We start from the raw sequence: 24541 nt of genomic DNA on the forward strand, positions 1-24541 counted from the left end.
TTTTTGCTAATAGCAAATATGGTGTTAAAATTGTTGTGTAAATTACGTGCAAGGGTATTATGTATTTTACCTTAAATCGAATAATTAAATAATTTTTAATGAATATTTGTTTAAAGAATGATGAAATAATTATTTTATTAGCTAATTTTCAACTTTCAACTTTTAATTAAATTGGGGATAGATAAAATATTATTCAATTCAATTAAAATAAATAAATAATAAAAGCCCTTTTGGAAACAGAACACCAAAGTATCAAAAATACTTCTCTGTCTTTGAAGGATAACAACACCGATATGTCTACGGATTTAGAAATCGGGACTTTTGGAGATTTTTCATGCAGAATGATCACATAGAGAGAGAGAGTGGTGGTGTAGAGTGAGAGAGCGGAAGAGGTGGATTTGACGAACTCGCTGATCGTCTATGGCTAATAACGGCTCCAGCTCCGATAACGACGTTGATCCCAAGCTCCCAACTTTGATTCTCGCCGGAATCTCTCCATCAACCCCTCCTGGTCAGTCTCTTGAGTTATATGGATGATGGGTATTTTCGGGAACAAAGAAAAAGGTGAGGGCAATTTAGGAACAAGACATCAAATGCACACAAAACTGTCTCAAAATTGTCCATTCAGTGAAAATTTGAGAATGACCATAAAATGGTAGTAGAATTGCCTCGATTTTTTAGCTCTAAAATGGTTGTTTGGTGGAGCTTAACAATATATGGTTAAAGAACCATATATGGTGCACCAAACAGGCCCGATATGTTAGCTATGTTGAGGCATAACTTGTAGTTGGCTCAAGAGAGGATGCAACAAGCACCTAATAAACATAGAACTGACAGAGAGTTCAGTATGGGAAATTTAATGCACATCAAGCTTATTTCTGATCAATATATATACCTCGCTGCTCATTCAGTTACTATGCTTATTCCCTATCCTTATGTGTTTATGTTTTTAACTTTTCATAAAAGAGAATATTTTTGATGAGCTCAAAGTAAAGTGCTTATTATTATTAAATATTAAATAATTATATTCATATAATATAATCAAATTATTATATTTTTAGGATCTAAAATTATTTTATTTTAATTAAATTGTAATTTATCAAATAAAGTCAAGTAATATTTATTGAACTATAAAAATATTTGGACCATTATTGTAAAAGACTTTAAAGCAATATTTATAATAGAGATGTATAACAAAAAGTCAACAATTGATCATTCATATGGGAATGAGAATGATCATTCATTCATAGGTTAGTAGATGGAATGATCATTGTGTCCATAAAAAAAAAAGATAATTTCCATTATCATGCTTCTAAAACCAACCAGAGATTGAATTGATAATAAACTGATGTAATGACCATTATCATTGCTTTGTCAAAGGGTACACGTAACCTAGATTGATAATAAAATGATGTAATAGTCATGACTAATATAGTTATTGGCCATCGAAAAATGAATAATGTTTCAATTTGGTCACCGAATGTTCAATTGTTTCAAATTAGTCATCGAGGATTCAATTTGTGTTAATTAAATCATTTGGGCATTTGGACAATTTCAATGAATCAATCTGTTGAGGTGATATGTTGACCATTAAACAATGTTATATTTTGATGATGTGGCAAACATTGTTACTGATGTGTCAAACGTTAATGAGATGTAAAACTAGCAAAATACCAAAATACCCTCAAATCCTCATATCCCCAATTTCTTAACATTCAGGAATTTGGTGTTGCTGGAGCTTCCAGAATTCATCACCGGCGCCGCCATTTACATACCCACATACGTATATACGTACACTCACTGTTGCTGTGTGGCGAGAAGGGTTAGGTGATGGGATGCTCACGTTTATGTGGGTTTTCTGTGCTTCAACTTTTGGGGGTTTTGACGTCCATCATAGCGACTGCGCTTGGGGTGCAAGGTGTAGCTTACGCCTCCATCTTTGCCACTACTTTTATTGTGTTCGTCTTTGTCGTCTTTTTAGCTTGGTAGGGGATGCGTTTGGTGGGACCACTTTCAACCCAACTGGCACTGCCTCCTTTTACGCTGCCGGTATAGGCGGGACAACCTCCTTAACATGGCTCTTTGCTTCCCAGCACAGGTACATTCATGCACAAAATGCATTTATAATGAATATTTGTGTGTGCCTATATCGTGTATTGTATCAGATCAGATGTGGCTTAATGGGTTTTCAATTTCTTGGAAAATTTATTAATAGGTTTTCGTCAAAGATTAAAATTTGGTTTTGATGGGTATCTCTAGGATTAGTGGGTTCTATTGATTTTTATATCTTCATTGTTCTTGATTATCTTGTGGAATTTACAGGTCCAAGAACGATAAAGTGGTTTTTGGGGCAAGTTTTGTCTTTCGTTGAAAATAAACAATTAATTATTTTTCTGAAAATATCCACCTCGGATATTATCATCCACATGGAAATTTGGGTTTAACGATCAACTTGTCATCTAAGTAGGTTGATTGTCTGAAATTACCCAATTCTGCTCGGGTGTCTTAATTGACACAAATTGGATGGCCGATGACTAATTTGGAACAATTGAATATTCGATGGCCAAATCGGAACACTGACCATCATTTGGTGACTTTCAATCTTTCGGTGACTTTGAATCGGATCATTACCTCCAATTATTTAAAAGCCAAGTTTTGAAGTCACATCTGCCACCTTCTTGTTCCACAACTACTACCCAACGGAAGTCTATGTTTCATTGGTCCTGGAACTCTTATTTCACGCGAAAGATAAAAAAAAATAAAAAAAAATAAAATAAAAATTATCAAAGGACTACGTTTCAAAGTTGTTTTCATCTAGACTTTGAAGTTGTCTTTAAAATACTGTAAAACCTCTATAATAATCATATTGGGACCGAAACAACTCTCTCACTTCAGTTGAATTTCATTAGCATTTCCTTGCTCATAAAAGAAATAAAAAAAAAAGGGTTCTTGAGGACTTTCATTATAGCTCTCCATTTCTTTAAAGCCTCGTTTTGATATGTGAAAGATACATCTTTTTGGTTGCCTCTGCTCAAAGAACAGTGATCTGATTATGGCAGCTTCTTCTTCTTCTTCTTCTTCCCAAGGGAAGTATGATGTTTTCCTTAGTTTCAAAGGGACTGATACTCGTGACAACATTACCAGCCATGTACATGCCGCTCTGTGTAGTGCAAGAATTGAAACTTTCATTGATAATGACCTCAGGAGAGGAGATGATGTTTCAGATGCTCTTCTCAGGATGATTGCGAAATCAAAAATTTCCGTAATAATTTTCTCTGAGAACTATGCTTCTTCAAGATGGTGCTTAGATGAGCTCGTGAAAATCATGGAGTGTAACAAAGAAAATGGACAAATTGTTATACCAGTCTTCTTCAAAGTGGATCCATCACATGTAAGAAACCAATCAGGCTCTTATGGACAAGCTTTAGCTCGATTTGAAGACCATCCAAAGATACAAACATGGAGAAATGCTTTGACAAAAACTGCTAACTTATCTGGATGGGATTCACAAGTGACAAGGTAATTCCTTTCTTTTGTCTCCCTTCTTGATATTCTTAATAATACTAACAATTATTTATTGCGTTAAAAATCAACATATAATTCGGGTTTATTTCTTTTCTTCTATTTTCTTTTCAGGCCTGAGGCAACGCTTATTAAAAGTATTGTAACAAATATTTTGGGCAAGCTTTACTACGCTCCCTCAAGCAATTTTGGTAATCCTGTTGGAATGAGTTCTCACTTTGTTCAAATTCAATCATTACTGAACTTGATTAATGAAGATGTTCGCATCATAGGACTTTGGGGGAGGGGAGGTATAGATAAGACAACACTTGCTAGAGCTTTCTATAACAATAATTTTTCAAAGTTTGAAGGGCATTGTATTATTGAAGATATCAGAGAAACATGTGAAAAACGTGGACTAAATGAGTTACGAGATAAACTTGTTACTGGAATACTTAAGGATGAGCAGTTAAATGTACGCACTCCTAATCTGGGAATTCCGTTTATAAGGGACAATATCCGTCATAAGAAGGTTCTTATTGTTTTGGATGATGTAGATGATTTTCAGCATATAGAACTTTTAGTTGGACAGCGTGATTATCTTGGTCCGGGAAGTATTGTCATCATAACAAGTAGGGACAAAGAAGTGCTTAAGAATGGAGTTGATAGGATCTATGATGTTCTAGGGTTGGATTGCAATGAAAGTCTCTGTTTTTAGCCAATATGCTTTCAAACAGAAGCATCCACCAGAAGGTCATCACATGAGATTGTCAAAAAGTGCAATAAATTATGCAAAAGGTCATCCATTGGCTCTTAAAATATTGGGCTCCCATCTATGTGGAAGAAGCAAGCAAGAACAGGAAAGTGCATTGAAGAAATTAGAGAGAATCCCAAATATGGCTGTGCAACAAGTATTGCTTATTAGTTATGATGGATTGGACCACCAAGAAAAAAATTTGCTTCTTGAAGCAACCGGCTTGAAAAACAATGAAGTCGTCACCAATTGATTTTTAGGATGCAATTGGACATCCATTTTGGTCTACGAGAAAAGTGGGTAAGGAGGTCTATTGAGCATGGGGAAGGTGTTAGGCACCCCACAACTCCCGAAAACGGTTACCTTCAAATTTTTTTTCCTATTTGGCTCTACTTCGTTTTGAGGAATGATTGTATGTCCCAAATGTTTTAATGAGTTTTCCATATGCCCGGAAAATCATGTATTATCAAATGGGTGGAAATATTCCATTAATGTTAGACCAAGATTTGACTTTTAAAAATCCTATTTTTATGGGTTTTGATAAAAAGAAGGAAAAAGGTGCACGGGATCACTATGGCCATTCCCGGCTTGGCCAAAAATATTTAAAAAAACTCCACTTGAAGTGGTCTTTGATAAAAAAAAGGTGCACGGGATCACTACGGCCATTCCCGGCTTGGCCGAAAACATTTAATAAAAATTCCACTTGAAGTGGTTCTGGATAAAAAGATGCACGGGATCACTACGGCCATTCCCGGCTTGGCCGAAAATATTTAATAAAAGACTCCACTTGAAGTGGTTTTGGATAAAAAGATGCACGGGATCACTACGGCCATTCCCGGCTTGGCCGAAAATGTTTTACTTGGTCTTGGATGAAAAATCCATATCGGAGTGGGTTTTGATGTTTTGGATGAATTGGGAAAAAAGGCTATTTGGATAGAAACATGAGAATGGGTTTTGATGGTTTTAGAGAAGAGATTTTTTGGGAACTTGGTTGATGCACCAAAAAGGCCCATAATCAATGAAAAAGGTTCAATTCAAGCCTTACTCACAATTATATTCTTCATGAGAAAAGAAAGAATCCATTTAAGGCCCATCGGACGGGCCAAATATCTTTAAACCCCCCTTTGGGTCCTTAAATAAATTATCCTAATCCCTAAAAACATATTTGTTTTCCGAGTCCACGAAATCCAAATGTTTTGGATGAATGCCAATAGAACCCCAATATCTTGAAGGCTCCTTCGTATTTAAACAAAACATAAAGGTTCCATAAATTAATCTTGATGTGTTTATTAAGGTGAGACGGATTTGATTAATTCTAATGACTAACGCGTTACATTCATTTTCATTGCATTCAAACAATCCTAGCATACATCTAAGCATCATGACATAGTGTGAGAAATCAAAGTCCTAAGCATGCATTCTAATGCAATCATCATTCACAAAAAATCATTTCCTAATGTCTATATGCTTCTAGCACCCTAAAATATTTATGTATGCACTTTTCACTATTTTTACTACACTATTACAAAGTTTACACTTTACAATCATGTACAAAAGACAAATATAAAATGAGAAATACAAATATTATACAACAATTGGTATATTGCTCATGGGGCCCTTGCTCAAATCCGGTCCAAATCCTCTAAATATGCCCTCCAGCCCAAGTGGTTCATTTGACCAAATTCCAACAAGTAAATACAAAAATGTGTCAATAAATATCCAAATATAATATCAAACCAAGCCCATTTTAAAGATTTATATATACATATAAACATATAAACAGTATACACATACACACTCATACATACATATATAACTCATTAAATATGCACACACAGACCCACGGTATCTACACATATACATACACTGACAAATGCATATATACACATACAACATATATATAAACACACAGACACCGTATATATAATATAATATACACTAAGACACAATATATATATATGCACCACACACTGCATATAATATATACACACACAATATATATATACACACACTGTACACAAACACATAAATATATACCATAGTATACACATATACACATACTATACACATACAACACACACAATATATGTACACATACATATACATATATAAACACATATACAATCATCAAAAACCCCACATATATACAGATATATATAGATAAAGACCGAATAACATAATCAGGAATTGAAATCAGCACCAAGACAAAACCCAACATTCAAATCCATGCTACCAGAGTAAGCAACATGTAATCTGAATCAGATATCGATGTTAAAGAGCAAGCAAACATGTTTCATTCTAATCCAACATATATCCACAAACCACATACAACAAATAGAATTTGAAACACCAACAAACACATACTCAGAACCTAAACAACTAACATACAAACCCTTGGTTGTTAATCATCAACAAGCCCAACACTGTGAATCAGATTTAAGGCACCATTGAAAAGGATTTACCAATTTATACAAGTCTGTATTATCTCAAATATAGAAACCAGCGGTTACAAAACAGAATTTCAATAATCAAAGAAAATAAGAAAATAGAATCAGATTCATATGAAGGAATCACTACCTTCTCAGCTCTTTCTCCTTTCTTCCCAATTTCTGATTGTGCGGTGGCTTCCGTTTTGCTCTCTTGTTGTTTTTCTTTCAAAACCTCCTTATGCTTTCTTTTTTTTCTTTTTTCTTCACTTCGGCAGTCCCCTCCTTCTTCTTTCTCTCACGCCACCTCTCTTTCTCTTTTCTTTCCTCTCTTTCTCCTTTGTGCCGCTGCTTCCTCTTGACTTTTTCTTTTCTTTTTGCTCTTTGTTTTGTGTTGTGCGGCCCCCCTCTCTCCCACAATCTCTCTTTCTTTTATACCATATCCCTATAAAACCATATTTCATCATTTTACCAAAATGTCCCCCAAAACCCTATTTATTTTCTCCTAAGAAACTAATATTTTGGTATTTTCCAATGTTTTTGCAAAAACCTTAAAGATGTCACCTTTCCTTTTTAAAGGTTTTATTTATTATTTTATTTAATTCTCCTATTTTTTAGATATTTTCTAGGGTTTTGTTGTATTGGGTTTGGGTTTGAATTTTTATGGGCTTATGACCCAAGAAATGGGCTTTAGGATTTTAGCAAGTTTGTGGGTCCAAGAAATAGGCTTTGAATTTTTTGTGATATTACGGGCTCCAGAACGGGCTTTTGAATTATTATTATTATTATTGTATTTTTCAATTTTTTAATTTTTTCTATATATATTTTTTTTGGGCCGGACGAAACCGGGTACTACACTTCTCAATATTGCATGTCTCTTTAAAGGAAAGTATGTTAATAAAGTAAAATGCTTCCATGATGATTGCAATTTTTCTACGGATATCGGACTTGCTGTGCTTATTGACTAGTCTCTTATAACCGTTCAAATGAGTCAGAGTATGGATGCATGATCTGCTACAAGAAATGGGTCGACAAATTGTTCGTGAAGAATCCATTGAAGAGCCAGGAAGACGGAGTAGGCTATGGGATCATCATGGCATCTGGATGTATTGACAAAGAACACAGTAAGAACCTAATCCATAAATTTTGCATTCATATGTAACCTCTCTTGTAGAAAAACTTGTAGTGATTATATATTTTGCCGACATGCATTTAGTTTTATGTCATAATACTTCCCGTCTCACCTTGGTTTGTAGGGGACTGAGGCAGTCAAAGGGCATATTGTTGGACATGTTTAATCTAGGACGCTTGTGCATAAATCCTATAGCATTTGAAAGGATGCACAATCTTGAGTTCCTCAAACTCAAACTCTATCCCTCCACTGTGTGCCTTCCTCAAGGCCTTAAATCTCTAAGTAACAAGTTAAGATATATGCACTGGAGACAATATCCGTTGACATATTTGCCATCAAATTTTCATCCGACAATCTAGTTAGACTCATAATGTCTGACAGCGAACTTGAACGATTATGGATGGAAGACAAGTATACCTTTTCATTTTTCATTTTCATAAACTCTAGATTCCTCCAAAGAAAATATATGAGATCTTTTTTCTTTTAATATATTACTAGCTATAAAATAAGCCATTGTGAAAATTAATGAAAAACGATTAGAATACAAACAATTATGTCTAGTAGTTGTATTTACAATATTTAAACCTCCATAATTTTTTATTCACAATCCTGACGAATTGTTCCATATATTAGCATTATTTTTGTGCATGTATTATACTTCTTTGGCCTTACAAATTAACAAATTAAATATAATATGAATTATTTAATTTTGAAAAATCGTATGAAATGGATAGATTATGTAGAGTCAGAATGAAATATTGTTAGAACTGAGAACTTTTGAAATTCCAGACCTCTCGCTGGCTACAAATCTTCAAATACTGAATCTTATGTTTTGCAATAAGCTTGAGGATATTCCAGTTAGAAAATTTTCTAATTTGAAAAATCTGAATCTTTGGGGCTGTCCCCCCCCCCCCCCCCCCCCCCCCCCCCCCCCCCCCCCCCCCCCCCCCCCCCCCCCCCCCCCCCCCCCCCCCCCCCCCCCCCCCCCACCCCCCCCCCCCCCCCCCCCCCCCCCCCCCCCCCCCCCCCCCCCCCCCCCCCCCCCCCTAATCAAGAAATTTCCGGAGGTGTCATTGAAAATCGAAGTTTTACATTTAGCTGGGACCGCAATCGAAGAAGTTCCATCGACAATCTGTAATCTCAAATCCCTAGTTGCGATGGACCTTGGTGGGTGCACTCGAATTAAGAATCTCCCCACCAGCATTTATAAACTGAAACCGCTCGTGAATTTTGGTCTGCATTTTCCATTGAAGAAAAGAGAGCATCAACAAGAAGCTAATATAAATACGAGGGAGTTAGATGACCTTTTTGTCTGGTTATCTGCAGTAGAAAGGCTAAATCTCTCCGGAAACAATTTCCAGAAATTACCTTCTGCCATCAAACAGCTTACTAATCTCAGACATCTTGCCCTGGAGGACTGCAGGAGGCTTCAATCACTGCCTCAGCTTCCAGTGAATGTCCGATTTATACATGCAGCGTGTGTATATCACTAGAAATGGTGGCAAGTCCTTTAACCACAGCAGCCAGAGGAGTATTTCACTCTCACAATGATCAAAACTAGCTCATAGCCCGCGCTTTGCAGCGGGATAATGTCATTGTGAAGGCAGGTAATGATCGGTGATATGAACCCCGCAAAATTGTATCTCAGTATCCCCTTGTCTAGATATAAACCCCGCAAAATTAAACATGACTCTAAATCTAGAACAAAAATTTCAAATCAAATAGAAAGAAAGTCATATCTATCTAATCATGCAAAGTGATTTAAGACAATTCTCAAAATTCAATCTACAAATCAATAACCAACACTGATTCAGACCAAACTTGGGTTTTCAAATTAGAATCAAACATACTCTGCAATGATAGCACCAACAAAATTATAGAATTAGATGGTAACTAAAAAGAAATAACCAAGAAATTGATGTAAGAAAGATGTTGATCACACCCAAAATTCTTCATGCAGAGTAAAGCACCTATTGAAGCACTGTAAACCTCTCTGTCTTTCCTTGTGGCCTTCCAGTAGCAAGCTCTAGTGGCTCTATGTTTTTTAACCCAGTTAGGTGCTTCCTGTCTCTTAAGCTGAATAAATACCACTTTTTTTCCATCTTTGCTCCATCTGTCCAATTCATTGATTTATCAACACATCCCATCCAGATGAACTCCCATAAGTCGATCGAAATATAATATTTAGAATCACCAGCATTAAAATTTTCAAGTAGAAATCCTTTGCTCAACCATCCAGTAAAATGATGATGATAACTCTCTTTCAATGAAATGCCATGTCTTATGCTCCTTAAAACTTTAGGTCCAGTTCATGAGCAAAGAACATAAAAGCCTTCTTTGATTTGACTTAATAAATACTCCGTTGGAAATAATAGTTCTCAATCCCTATGCACGATAATGGCAATGACATAGTCCCACATACCACAGTCTCTTCTTGCCAAACAAAAGTTGCCCATCTAAAGCATATGGAACCCAACACCATAAAAATAACCAGACTAAAAAAATCGAACCACGGCCGCAACCCGTCTCAGAATGACACTAACAATACATACATAAACATAAACAAACATAACCTAGATAATAATTAACAAAACCAGGGGGAGATTCTACATAAAAAGCAGAGGAAAAGAGGTCAACCAATAGTCCAAGTAAATCATATACCACAAAAAAAATATTAAAGCAACACCAGTGAGAAGAAAATAGCAAAACCCTATAAAAGTAGTTGCATGAGAACACATATAAAGCCCCAATAAACTAACCTGCCAGGTATCCCACAGAACTGCAAACACCAAGCTTTAAATGACCGTCAACAAAGGTAACACCTATATATAAGGAGCCCTAGAGTTAATGACAACAAAACCTTTCAAACCATACCAAGACTCATAAGTAAAACAAATTAAGGAAAAACCAAAAGTATCAATAAGGCAATTAAATCAACCACAAATAGAACAAAGAAAACAGAGGAAAGACGTAGAAGATGAACCTCCAAGGTACTCGACATAATTGAAGACACCAACCCCAATAGCACGACCAACTCAGATAATGGTTGTATCGAAGGACAACAAAATATAACCACAAACGCATGAACTCCCAAATAATTCATAACATGAAAGAGAAACATCAGGAAGAAATATCCCACAACCCAACTTCTTATTTTTGAAGAATTATAAAATTATGGTGCTTAATGACCGACGACAACACATACATAAAGTAATTATAAAAAATGATGAAAGAATGTAAGTACGAAGATAAACAACAAAGAAACTGGTAAAAAAAGAAAAGCACAATTAAAACATGGATATTAAATAACGTACAAAAAAATGAGATGCAACTTACATAAACACCCTCACCAATAACCAAAGGCACGAAATTTATTCACGGAAACGGCCTCTGTCTAAGAAAACACCCCATTAAAACGGACATAAACGCAAACACAGTAGAAAAACCTGGATGAGAAAACAAAGATAAGAAAAATTAAGTAATTATCAAAAATGATGAATGAATGTAAGTATGAAGATAAACAACAAAGAAATTGGTAAAAAAGAAAAACAATTAAAACATGGATATTAAATAACGAACAAAAAATATGAGATGCAACTTACATAAACACCATCACCAATAACCAAATGCAAGAAATCTATTAACGGAAACGGCCCGTCTAAGAAAACACCCCTTTAAAACGGACATAAACACGGTAAAAAAACCTGGATGAAAAAACAAAGATAAGAAAGATAAAGTAATTATAAAAAATGATGAAAGAATGTAAGTATTAAGATAAACAACAAAGAAACTGATAAAAAAAAGAAAAACACAACTTAAACATGGATATTAAACAACGTACAAAAAATATGAGATGCAACTTACATAAACACCATCACCGATAACCAAAGGCACGATCTATTTACGGAAACGGCCCATCTAAGAAAACACCCCATTAGAACGGACATAAAAACAAAGATGAAAAATAATAAAGTAATAGTAAAAAAAATCAAGAAAGCAATGTAAGTATGAAGAGAAACAACAATTATTTGAGTTAAAAAAAAATTAAAACCTGGATATACATGTATAAAAAATAATCCAAAACAAAACGTACATGATATTTCATACCTAACCCCAAAAAACATACAAAAAATATGAGATGCAACTTACATAAACACCATCACCAATAACCAAAGGCAAGAAATCTATATACGGAAACGGCCCGTCAAAGAAAACACCCCATTAAAATGGACGTAAACACAGTAAAAAAACCTGAATGAAAAGACAAAGATAAGAAAAATAAAGTAATAATCTAAAATCATGAAAGCAATGTAAGTATGAAGGAAGAATACCCTTCACAGTACTCTGCTCCACAAAGAATGCCACACGATACTCTGTACTACAGAGAGCACAAAACAATAAATAACCATCACAATCAAGGAGAATTCCACAATAGTTGTTACATATACCCAAAAAATTTGATGGAAGAAGTAAAATTTATCAATATGAGTTTATAATCAGACAAATAATTACATGAAAAATTGACAGCAATAGCATAATCAAGTATATAAGAACAAAAAATGGAACTATAATTTTGTTTTACATTTGCGATGTTGATCACCAACCGTTCTATTGGAAATAAAGACAGTTAAATCACAAATGACTGTGGAAACCACTTTGAGCTTGATACCAATAATACTGACCTCACCGGAGATCCGAGTAAAAGTGAACAGAGACAACTCACCGCCAATCACATCCTAATAAACTTGCCAATTGGAGAACAATTTTTCCACTATGATCGTGAGGGTCAAGTTCATAGCCTTATTAAAAAATTTGATGGAAGAAGTAAAATTTATCAATATGAGTTTATAATCAGACAAATAATTACATGGAAAATTGATAGCAACAACATAATCAAGTACATAAGAACAAAAAATAGAACTATAATTTTGTTTTACATTTGCAGTGTTGATCACCAACCGTTCTATTGGAAATAAAGACAGTTAAATCCCAAATGGCGGTGGAAACCACTTTGAGCTTAATACCAATAATACTGAACTCATAGGAGATCTGAGTAAAAGTGAACAGAGGCAACTCACCGCCAATCACACCCGAATAAACTTGTCAATTGGAGAACAATTTATCCGCTATGATCGTAAGGGTCAAGTTCATAGCCATAGCCATAGCCACAGTCTCGCCTACCAAGATCTTGTCGGGCGGAATCAGAACTTCTCCGACTTACTCCCCTCTGTAATTAAGGAGGGCGGTGCTGTTTTTGTACTTGAATCCAACTTTGTTCGGGTTCTTGATGGACAGAGAAGATGAAAGCAGGTAGACTGTGAAGAGATTAGGAGGGAGAAACACCAACTACATAGAAGCTCTAAGGGAGAGAAGATTAACACCCCAAATGATGCTTGCACGCAAGACTGCTCTACAGCATTTACTCTCTCTAAAATATCCTTCCTGATCAAACGGTCCACATTGAATCCAACTTTGTTCGGGTTCTTGATGGACAGAGAAGATGAAAGCAGGTAGATTGCAAAGAGATTAGGAGGGAGAAACACCAACTACATAGAAGCTCTAAGGGAGAGAAGGATCAACACGCCAAATGATGCTTGCACGCAAGACTGCTCTACACAGCATTTACTCTCTCCAAAATATCCTTTCCGATCAAACGGTCCACATCTCATTTCCACATCTAATGGGCACAATTTATTTTGCCTCTCTCATTACCGGACCAAACGCGCGAGTATGAAAAACCAACCTAACTCGCCACGAGGTGGCTCGAAAACCACGAGCTTTTATATATAGATAGATTATATTGATTTTCAATTTACAAATTGCTGGAAATTGGACCAAAATGTACGAAACAGCATAGTGGTAGAAGTAGAATCGAGGTTAGTGCACTGGAAAGCCAATTATTCGGACAGCATAGTGGTCTCTCCCTCAATATGGGTCTATCTCTTTCTACATTTATAAACATATTCTACATTAACATTTCTTGTTATCATTATGATAAAAAATATTCAATTATCATGATGCAGAATACTGGTGCAGGCAAGATCGTTTTTCCGGGAGAGGATATTCCAGATCGGTTCAACTATAAAAGCAGGGGACCCTCACTTACTGCAAAGCTTCCTCCTCATTGGTGTAATGATGAGTTACTCTGCTTGGTTTTTAGCGTTGTTATTGGATGCAACGATTTGCTTAAATGCCACAAACTCTATTTTGTTAGCTATAATTGTCATATAAGAACCAATGGAGGTGACAGCTTCAGCTTCAGTGCCAATGGTGGTTTGGGGTGGGTTTGGAAATCTAAAGATGCTAGTCGGTTAAATCAAGTACTTATAGTTTATAATCGAGCATTGGTAAATGATTGGAGGAGGATACCCAAAGAAGCAGATGATGTGAATGAGATCTTAATTGAATGCTACGTTGGTGAAGATTTTATGAACTGTTGTGCGGTAAAAAAGTGTGGCTTCCATTTGCTATACACTCATGGCATAGAAGATATATATTGTCAACCTAAATCTCCTTGTGGTGATCTCACTCAGTTCTCCTTGAAGCAAGATTGTGTGGATGATGTCGAAGAATCAGTGATACAAGATGCTGCTAAAGATAATGGAGGTTGTAATGACAATAGTTGCAATTTGGGCAACCCTGTTGAAGAGTTAGCTCCAGTACTAAGTAGGAAGAAAATGAAATGGAAGCTAAATACATTTAGATTTACTAAATTTCTGAGGGTTCGACGGAAATCAACTCGAAAAGTTTCGAGAAACTATTGTAAGGTCAAAAGAGTTGCCCATGGCAGAGAAGATGGATATAGACGACCTTCAATGATCCAACCTAACTCTCCTTGGGATGATCCGACCAGTCCTCCTTGAAGCAAGGTACTACTAAAGATACTACTAAAGATAATGGAGACTATAGTAACAATTGTTTCAAAGTGGACAATCATGAGGAAGAATAGGAGAAATAAACTGGAATCTAAAGATGGGCCCGGGTAAGTCATCCTCTGTTCTCCTTTTTTGTGATCTTTTATGCTCTTCGTTGTGTTATTACTGTTCTTTTACGTATATATTTTTGGTGTTATGCTACTAGAAATTCAATTCCCAATAACAGGTTTTTACCTATGAGAGGCTATGTCATGCCTTGGAAGATGATCAACGGAAATCAACTCGAAAAGGGGGCCTACAATTCAGTCCAGTTCTGCTACTGTTTCAGCACAATTTCTCTTCAGTTGAAGAGTAAGTCACCCTCTCTGACTTCTTTCTGTTTTCGATCTTCTATTCTTTGCCTTCCATTACATATTTTTCATGCTATGGTGAAAACATTCCTGTCAAGCAGAAAGATGTATGTGATAATGATCATTAATATTATTTTGCTTTCATTCTTCTCATATTTACATTTCAATAGCGCAGGTGTGGAGCTATATATGTTAGAAGCTCAGCAGAGCATGTAGCTGATCCTTCAAGGCAGAGAATGTTGGTTCTCTTGAATTCTGTAATCTTTTATGGATGGAAGGTGTGAGGTTTGAATAGTATGACACTTGACTGACTTGAAGGGGATTTTACTTGTCCTATCAAAACTTGGGATTCTGATTACGCCTAATAGGATTCTTATTACAATTGCATTACAATGAAATCAAACAGGGCCGTAATGAAAAGAACAGTAACAGCTACAAAAATTTCTACATTGAATAAGCCCACAGTATTTTAACAAATTTCGCTGTCGTAGGAGTTTAACGCCCATACCCTAGATCAAACTAGGGCTGAGAATGGGTTGAGTCAATTGAAGATGGCCCCAGGCAAGACCAACAGGTGTATCCCTGTATGCATACAACCTGCTTCCTCTTTGGTGATTGATTATGCCAGAAATATTTGGCATCTGTAATTATTTTAAATGTAATTGCCACATATGCTATTTCTCTAGTGCTGATTGAATACTTGTGACTTGGAAAAATTGATTTTGATTGGTACACAAGGTGGGTGCAACTTTATATGGCTTTATTGAATTTCAAAGGATTGGTGTTTGCTTGAGACTTATTCCTGTTGGCATTAGAAGAAACCCCTATTGGAAAAACCAATTAAGAGTTAAAAGAGTATTTCTATTTGATGCTTTTGTCATACTCCACTTAAAGAGTTAAGAGTAGTGCTTGCTACACAGCAAGCCCTATCTCTAATTTCCTGGACAATACAAAGTTCTATTGTGGAGCTCACAGGAGCCTTCCTGGCCGATTCAAGTATATATTCGCATCTATAGTATCATATCTAAATTGGCTGGCTGATATAACACATTTTTCTGTCCACTTTTTCCTGATGCTGCAATTAGGGATTTTTCAGCGTAAAGCTCTTGGACTAAATAAATAACTCTCTCTGCAATTTGACTAGTGCTAGTGGTGTAAAATCAGCTATTAATGTTAGTCATCTTGTATAATTTCTCTGGTTCATTAAATACATATTTCGATTGGTTCACATGTTGTCTGTCTTGTCCTTCAAATTCCGGAACGTGCTGCTCAAAGAAAATCTGAAAATCAAGACATAAATACATGCAGTTGTTTAAATATAAAGATAGTGAGATAGTATGAAGAGGAACAACCTCAGATGGTTGTTGCACGACCAACATGCTTAAGTGTCAAAACTGAGGCATATGAATTCTCAGAATGATCCTCTATATATGGTTTCTGACAAGGTACTCCACTGAGCATGAACACTCTTCTTTGGATCGGAGCGATGAGAAACGCAGCGATTAGCAACAAAATCTAAACATGTTACCATGAAAAATAATTAATTCTCACTTACACCTTTATTGATCTCCAGTTCATGCCAAGGATGTATCGAAAACTTTGAGTTTAGTTTACTTTCCTTTTACTGCTGCGTTGTTTCTCATTTTAAAGGTGCAAAGTTCAAACAAATAATTCAAAACACAAAAACAAAATGGCTATATATATATTTTTTGTTACAATCTAATTTTGTACTTGGGCATCATTTTTTATGGGGAGATACTGCCAACGCCGTGCCTCGCATAGATGTTGGAACACACACTTTCAGACAACATTAACAGATTTGCTCTTTATGTAGTAATACATTCGAGCATTAGATACATAAAATAAGGATTTTTTTTTTACAGTAATTGGCAGATCACACATGCTTGTTTCTAACATACGATATGACAGTTAAAGACCCATCAAACAGTTTTGGATATCAGTTTTATAAGTAACAGTGGCTTATAAATGCCTGAACTTTGTCTCACTGATCAAATCCTATAAAAATCTAGTAAAGATTTCCCATCCCAATCATCCGCGAAGAACCTTCTAATAAAATCCGACAGACTAAACTGCCGATAAAGTGCAGGCTTATCCAGTGATAGTAGCTCTGGCAAGGGTCCATACGAGGCATCCATGTTACTAGCATAAAAAAAAACTGGAACTGAAGTCCGTGGTTCGCGACCAGAATTAGCCACCACCCTATGTTCTCCGCTTTTGTATTCATCATTGAAAATCATCTACAAAACATAGCATTAAGAAGAATCAACAGGCACACAAAAATTGAGGACCAGACTACCGAGTGAATAACATCTCTTGTTATCGAAAGATAGACCCGCTTACATTTCAGTTTTCTACAGAATAAATGTTACGATTTAATCACCCACAGCTTGCAGATATGTCGAAAACATTGTAGTTTTCATCACCCAAAATGATCATACTAACACATTAATTCTTACACTTTGGGTGATAATGCTTTTATTTTTCTTTTGGTAACTGAATTGTAAACCAGTCCATCTTTTGGTGACTAAAGCGTTGCTTTCTCATACACCAGCACTAAACCAAGAGCTTGGTAGTTGTTACCTGAAGTATGTCGCCGACGAAAACAGCAAGTGCTCCTGGAACAGGTTTGACGTCGACCCAATTCCCATTGTGTTTGATTTGCAAACCACCAATATGGTCTTGAAGCAGGATTGTTAACATCGATGCGTCAGTATGAGATTTAAGTCCGAGAGTTAAATCAGGCTGGGGACAGTAGGGATAATAGTGACCGACGATGGCACCGGCTTCTGAGAACTTCATCTCCTTCAATCTTTCTTTATCTAGTCCAAGCCCTTCACACATGAATCCAATTAAAAGCTCTGCAAGTGGTTTAAGTTGTGAATGCCACTCAACAACTTCGTTTCTACATATTTCAGGGATTTCTTCATCCTCAAGTCGGTTTGAACCTACCATGATTTGCAGTGAATCCCTGCAAAAACGAATCCCATCTCAATTGATATATTCAATCGTCTTAATTCGAACTTAATTTGATTTTCAGAATCTCTAGTGATGAATTAATTACCTCCAACAAACTGCTTCAATGTTGTGAAACAAGTCAACGTTGGAAAAGAAAGAAACAGAGTGACCCTTGTCTCTGTTATACATCTTTGACTTGATCTCCGTTGGCAGCTCATGAAATCCCTTCACAGCTTTAATTGTTTGGTCCATAACCTCCGATTGAATCCCATGATTGAGAACATGGAAGAAACCCCGCTCGCGACTAGCTCGTGCGATTTGGTCAACTATGGCAGGCCTTCGGTCGCCGTCGAGGGCGCTGAGATCGATGGTTGGGATTATGTCAGGGTCGTATTGGATGGAGGAAGTGGACAGAGTGTCTGAAGGGTGGATAAAGATTTGAGGGATGGAGGTGATGCCCGAGTCCACAAGGCCCTTCACTCCCGTCTTCAACTCATCGAAGGCTTTGAGCGCTTTGAGACGATCGTGTGGTTCTTGATCAGCGGTCACTGTTATTGCTGCTGCCATCTCAGCTGTGTGTTCAGGCAATGGAGATTCTGTTGCTGAATTTATGTAATAAACTCATTATTACTATTATTATGTTGTCTTTGCCACCGTACAATTTTATATTCATATATTTATAAGTGCAAATGTAAATATATATATATATATATATATATATATATATATATATATATATATATATATATAAATTCTCCTATGTGGATCAAAAAGTGTGGACCAAGTTTATGGACCAAAATCCAATGGTTGTAATAAAACACAACATAAGTGGGGGCAACACATTTATTATGGGACCCACCACATCTATGATTGAAAAAACAAGTCCATAAACTTGGTGCATACTTTTGATCCACATAAGATAATTTCTATATATATATATATAGACAAACCAAACCCAGAAGGAGTCCATGGAGTGAACTAAAGAGCAAGCCCAAACTAATAAAGCCCAGTACAAGTACCAAGACCCACAGCCAAGTCTATGGTTAAGGCTATCTTCTTCATTGTAGTTCAGTGTCAACGGGCAGTTTACCAACTTTATTGAAATCAGTCTTGTTACCGTTGATACTATTGATGCATCTATATATTAATCTTGTAAACAATCTTTCAACTTGATGAAAATAGTTTCTACAAAGCTCTTTATGAACTTGTGAAGGCCCCTCTCTTCAGGTTTGAGGAAATCCCACCATTGCCTCTTGCGTGTTTGGGACTCGGGAGATGGTTCGTTCATCAACATTAAGGCCGGGGTCGGCTTTTGGGCCATACTCCTTATCCCTTTTTTTTTCCTTCTTTCTTGCAGGTTCAACAAGCGAGCTCTTTATCATACTCTCTAGGGGTGTACATTGAGTCGGGTCCCGAGTTATCGATCTAGGTCTGTCCTGACCTGGTATTTTTTAAAAGTCTTACGATCTAACTCTATTAAGGATTATCGGGCAATCGGGTTTTGGGCCACCAATTTACCAGGCTGCAAGGTCCGAATCCAAGGTTACTAGATAATGTTTAAGACCACCCACGACAACTCTTGTATATCCACTCTGTCTGCTATTTTGGATGATTATTTGCAAAACAAGTTGAAAATGCTACTCTCAACAACTCTTCCCAAATGGCGGAATGTTAGAATGTATAAGCGGATCTACAGTGGTCCGCTTGATGTTGTGGACCACTGTAGATCCGCTACATATTTTTTTATTAATTAAATAATGAAATGGACCCACAACTTTATCCAACTACCAATCATGAATTACTCTTTTATTTTCTTTCTTGATTTCTACAATGGTCCGCCTGGTGAGAGTATATTATATACAGTTTTATTTCTTTATTTTTCTTTAATTTAGTTTGTGCTAAAAAAAGAATTGTAATTTACAATAGATTTTATATTCTAATAGCGAAACATTCTTGATAATTAAAATAAGAACATAAAATTATATTTTTATTAAATAAGCTTAAAATTATAGAAGAAGATAATTAAAAAATAAATATAGTGTAAATTATGATTCACTATAAATATTCCATAAATACTATTAGAATATCTTGTGAAATTTAGTCGTTTGATATATGACTGTTGGAATTTGATCCAATAGAAAATATTTCATATAATTGTATCAATTTTTCGTCAACGAATTCAAGTTTTTTTTTTCTGAAAAATACATGATAATAATATATACTTTATATTAATTATTTTTAAACATTTTTCAAAACAACATTTGCAGATTCAAATGGACCTAATGCAGGCCTACAGTAGATTGTCTATTACAAGCCTCCATTCCCATTGCACACCCCTATTTTATAATATAATATTTTAGTTGCTTTATATTTTAAAGAAGGTTTTCTATTACAATTCAAATGTGTTATAGCTGAAAATTTTTGTTACTTTTTTGTCGTATCTTTTAAAAAAAATAAAAAATATTACTAAAAAATTTAAAATATTATTTTAATAACAAAAATATATAATTAAAACATTATATTTATATATATTTTCTAAGTGGGACCCTAATTCATTTGCCCAAAAAATATGTTTTCAAAAAAAAAATGATGAGTGTATAATTTATTTTATATATACGGCCCGCTACTTAGTACATAGTATGCATTGTCGATTTATGCTTGAGAAGCTGTAAAATACACTTGTACATGCGTTGTTATGCACAAGCGTCTTAGTGTGTGTTTAGCAGAGCGGTTGTGTTGATTTTCAACGCTAGCTGTTAAGTCATAAAAAAAAATTGAGCTTAAAACTATGAGGTGTTTGGTAAAGCTGTTAATCGTTGCGAAAATGATATGTGTTCATAATTTTGGGATCCATAATTTTCATTTAAACTTGCTTTTATCCACTCCTGGTTGGAAATAGGTGAACTTTTAACAATCAAGGAAGTATGAAAAAACACAGATCTTACGTTTGAGATATAGAAAAAAGACAAAGGAAGCACAGTGGCTTATTACATTGACAGTGTAATTAATTACATTGACAGTGTAATTAATTACATTGACAGTGTAATAAGCCACTGGTGAGCTAAATAAACAAGCAATGACAAGTTTAATCACGAGTGGCTTATTACATTGACAAGGTAACTAGTCACATTCAATGTTTAATGAGCTATTGACAAGCTTAATTAGTAAACAATGACAAGTTTAATCATTAATGGTTTATTACATTGACAGTGTAATTAGTTACATTGACAGTGTAATAAACCATTGGTGATTTCGTCTGCAGCTTCCCCGCAGCCAAAAATGGTGATATAGTCATCCGGCCACCAACTCCAAAGAACTCCCAGTTGACCAGAAGTGGAACCCAACCAAGTTTAGCCTCCAACGACCGTACAGTCAACCGGAATCACATCGCGTAGTTTTGGGCAGTGTCGGAAAAACTAGTTCGATTTAGCTATTTTCGACGACGATTCGTTACACCGTTGGTACCAAACGACTTACCAGAAAGAGAGCTATCATTTCCAACCAAGATCCGACCAAAATGATCGTCGGAGGAAGAAACCCAATTGTGACTGTGTGAGCATCACGTAGAGATGGAGAGAGAGGAGGGAGGAGAGAGAAAGAAATTTGAAATGATAAAAGATAAAGATTATGTTTTAATTTAAGATTATTTAAAATTTGAAATAGCACAGTCAACATATTACATGGCAAGCCATGTCATTATGTATCTTTATGGACACTAAAATTATGGATGTCTACTGAAACCGTAATTGTTGTTAGCGGTTAAGTTGTGTAAAATATATTTTGTTTGTATTTTTAAATATTTTTTAGACAAATTTAATTTCCTAAAAATTACAAATAAGTAATTTATAATTTTATTTTTTGAATTAATTAAGTTTGAGAACAATAATTATAATTTTTGTAAACAATATGTATAATATTAGTACACTAAAATGAATAAAATAATCTTCTCAAAAAAAAAGAATAAAATAATATGTGTTATAATAGTTATATATAAATATAAAATAGCGAATGTTTAAAAACTTCAATTTAAATTCAGTAATACTTTTACATTTTTTTAATTGTTTAAATATGTGGGACCCACGCCTAAAAATATTAAAAAATAAAAAGTTGCAGCTTTTGGCCGTGGAACCCACGCCCAAAGCTAAGCGCTCTACAACAAGCTCCCATTGGGAGCTTGTTATTGTTGGGCGGTACTGCCACTTATTCAGGCGGTACCACCCAGCTTATATGAGTTGTTTGGTGAGGCAGTCCCGCTTTACAAGACTGCTAGCGGTACCGCTATGCGGACTGCCTCACCAAACAGAGCCTTATTACTGCCACTTGAGTTTCTATGAAGAATAGAATTACGAATTCATATATTTAAACTTGTCATCAAGAGAGATCGTTAGAGAAATCATGGATCTGTTTAGTTGAATTTATAGTTACGAAAAATAAGCTGTGAAATAAACAGTCATGTATTTGGTAAAATTTATAGTTGACGTTAGTTTATAAGTTGTGAAAAATCTAAATTTTTTTGTAATTTTTTAATTTATTAAAAATATTTATAAGTAGAAGTATAAAATATAAATTACTATTAACTTTAATTTGAAGTATATACTATAAGATATTTTATATAAATACAATTTAAATTGTAATCTAAATTTTTTTTATATACTTTTATGACTTTTCTATTTAATTTTAAATTCAAAGTAAAAAAACAAATTTAATTAAAGCTTATGCACCCGCTAATGGTTCTGTAGCAGTAGGGGCAAATGCAATGGTTGGCAGGTAATGGGGATAGTAAATTGTATTGGGAAACGTATTTTGCTGATGTGGATAAGAATGGAAATGTATTGTCTCTTGCCATTGTACAATGGTGTTAAATAGGTATTGGTGTGAGTTAGTTAATTTTGGTGGCAAATGTTTGAATAACATACAATAATATATATACTCTTGAAAATGATTTTGTATTAAATTATATTAACCATAAATAATTATTTTAATTAATTAAATTTTACAGCAAATAAATACAATATTTTTTAAAAAAATAGTAAATGATGGAAGAAAAATTAAAAAAAAAAAATGTAAATGGCGACATCTACATTTGTTTTTATTGTATACATGCATCCTCCTTTGCCTATAAATATCTTATACACTCAATATTTTGAGCAGAGCCAAATACACTTCCCATTCTACTTCAAGAAAATTTCATTTATGAAAGTTATCAATACGTAACAATGGCTGGAGATTCTTCTAATAGAAGGTGGAGTTTCTTTCGTCGAAGAGCTAACATTGTTGAGGAGGAGTCGAGTGATGAGTCAGATGAAGATTTGTATGCCTTTGAGCAGCATGAAATACAAAATGCTACTCAAATGCTTACCATGATGGTATCACCTTGTCCTGTCCAACCAAGGACACGCATTAACATTCATAGAAATCGCGAGATGGCTCACAATGATCTTGTGCGAGATTACTTTGCACCAAATTGTACTTACCCTCCTCACATGTTTCGGCGAAGATTTCGTATGCGACGGGAATTATTTCTAAGGATCAAGGATGATCTAGAAGCTACAGACACGTATTTTCAACGTCTTCCTGATTGCACCAGACGATTGGGTTTATCTGCTATTCAGAAGATGGCGGCCGCACTTAGAATTCTTGCATATGGTGGTCTAATGGATAGTCTTGATGAATATAGCAAAATTGGTGAGTCAACTGCGAAGGTAGCGCTTAACAAATTCTGTGAAAATATTTTGGTTTTGTACAAGGATCAATATTTGAGGACACCTACCATGAATGCCACTATGCAGCTAATGGAAGAAAATGCAGCAAGGGGATTCCCTAGCATGATAGGATCACTTGATTGCATGCACTGGGAGTGGCGTGGGTGTCCTTCTGCCTGGAAGGGTCAATACCTTGGTCACTACGATAATCTTGGAAGCAGTAGCCTCGTATGACTTATGGATTTGGCATGCATTTTTCGGTATGGCTGGTTCCCATAATGACATTACTGTATTACGACACTCTCATATTTTCAACGATTTCATAAGAGGTCGCACGCCAAATGTACCATTCATTGTCAATGGGTCCATTTACCACACGCCCTATTATCTGACGGATGGAATTTATCCGCGATATGCTGCACTAAAAATGCAATCAATCCCTCATCCACACACCAAGTATTTGCAAGAACACATGAGAGTGTTCGAAAGGATGTCGAGCGTGCCTTTGGTGTTCTACAAGCTAAATGGGGCATCACAAAGGAACCAGTTCGTTACTACAAGACTTCTGAGCTTAAAAAAATTATGCTTACATGCATCATTCTACATAACATGATTATTGACGATAAGAGGCATATTGATATCGATCCATGGATGCCTCCGTCCGATGAGGTTGTATCCACCATTGACACCATTACAACCCCAAAGGTTCTTGCACAATACATTCACTCGCGTATAGAACAGATACGTGACGACCAGATCAATGCAAGTCTGAAAATGGATTTGATGGCTCATATATGGATTTTACATGGCAACCTTCAAATATAA

The 24541-nt window shown here is 35.4% G+C and overlaps 2 protein-coding genes, 1 long non-coding RNA gene and 1 pseudogene across 16 annotated transcripts; 2 read left to right on the forward strand and 2 right to left on the reverse strand.

Annotated features, from left to right (window-relative positions):
- The first annotated feature begins 3052 nt into the window (after positions 1-3052).
- LOC120012502 lies at positions 3053-9469 on the forward strand (annotated as a pseudogene).
- Positions 9470-9570: 101 nt separating this feature from the next.
- Positions 9571-13608, reverse strand: LOC120012039. Of its 14 annotated transcripts, XR_005471198.1 has the most exons (9): positions 12892-13608; positions 12496-12612; positions 12145-12186; positions 11963-12064; positions 11678-11731; positions 11416-11517; positions 11150-11259; positions 10573-10635; positions 9571-9926 (listed from the first exon to the last, which is right to left on the reverse strand). It is a non-coding gene; the product is annotated as an uncharacterized LOC120012039 (long non-coding RNA). The 14 variants fall into 14 exon arrangements; XR_005471205.1 differs by lacking the exon at positions 12496-12612; XR_005471204.1 differs by lacking the exon at positions 12496-12612 and having other exon boundaries at positions 12145-12191.
- A 3228-nt stretch (positions 13609-16836) lies between these two features.
- On the reverse strand, positions 16837-18619 carry LOC120012241 (1-aminocyclopropane-1-carboxylate oxidase homolog 4-like). The gene is made up of 3 exons (XM_038863569.1): positions 18121-18619; positions 17640-18027; positions 16837-17296 (listed from the first exon to the last, which is right to left on the reverse strand). The coding sequence occupies exons 1-3, from the start codon at positions 18579-18581 to the stop codon at positions 17048-17050; spliced, it is 1098 nt and encodes a 365-aa protein (XP_038719497.1). The 5' UTR covers positions 18582-18619; the 3' UTR covers positions 16837-17047.
- Positions 18620-23230: 4611 nt separating this feature from the next.
- Positions 23231-24541, forward strand: LOC120012503. The gene is made up of 2 exons (XM_038863935.1): positions 23231-23944; positions 24044-24541. Exons 1-2 carry the CDS (start codon positions 23231-23233, stop codon positions 24539-24541), a joined length of 1212 nt encoding a protein of 403 aa, XP_038719863.1.

The sequence above is a fragment of the Tripterygium wilfordii genome, chromosome 13 (genome assembly GCF_013401445.1).
Source record: "Tripterygium wilfordii isolate XIE 37 chromosome 13, ASM1340144v1, whole genome shotgun sequence".
Lineage (NCBI taxonomy): Eukaryota > Viridiplantae > Streptophyta > Magnoliopsida > Celastrales > Celastraceae > Tripterygium > Tripterygium wilfordii.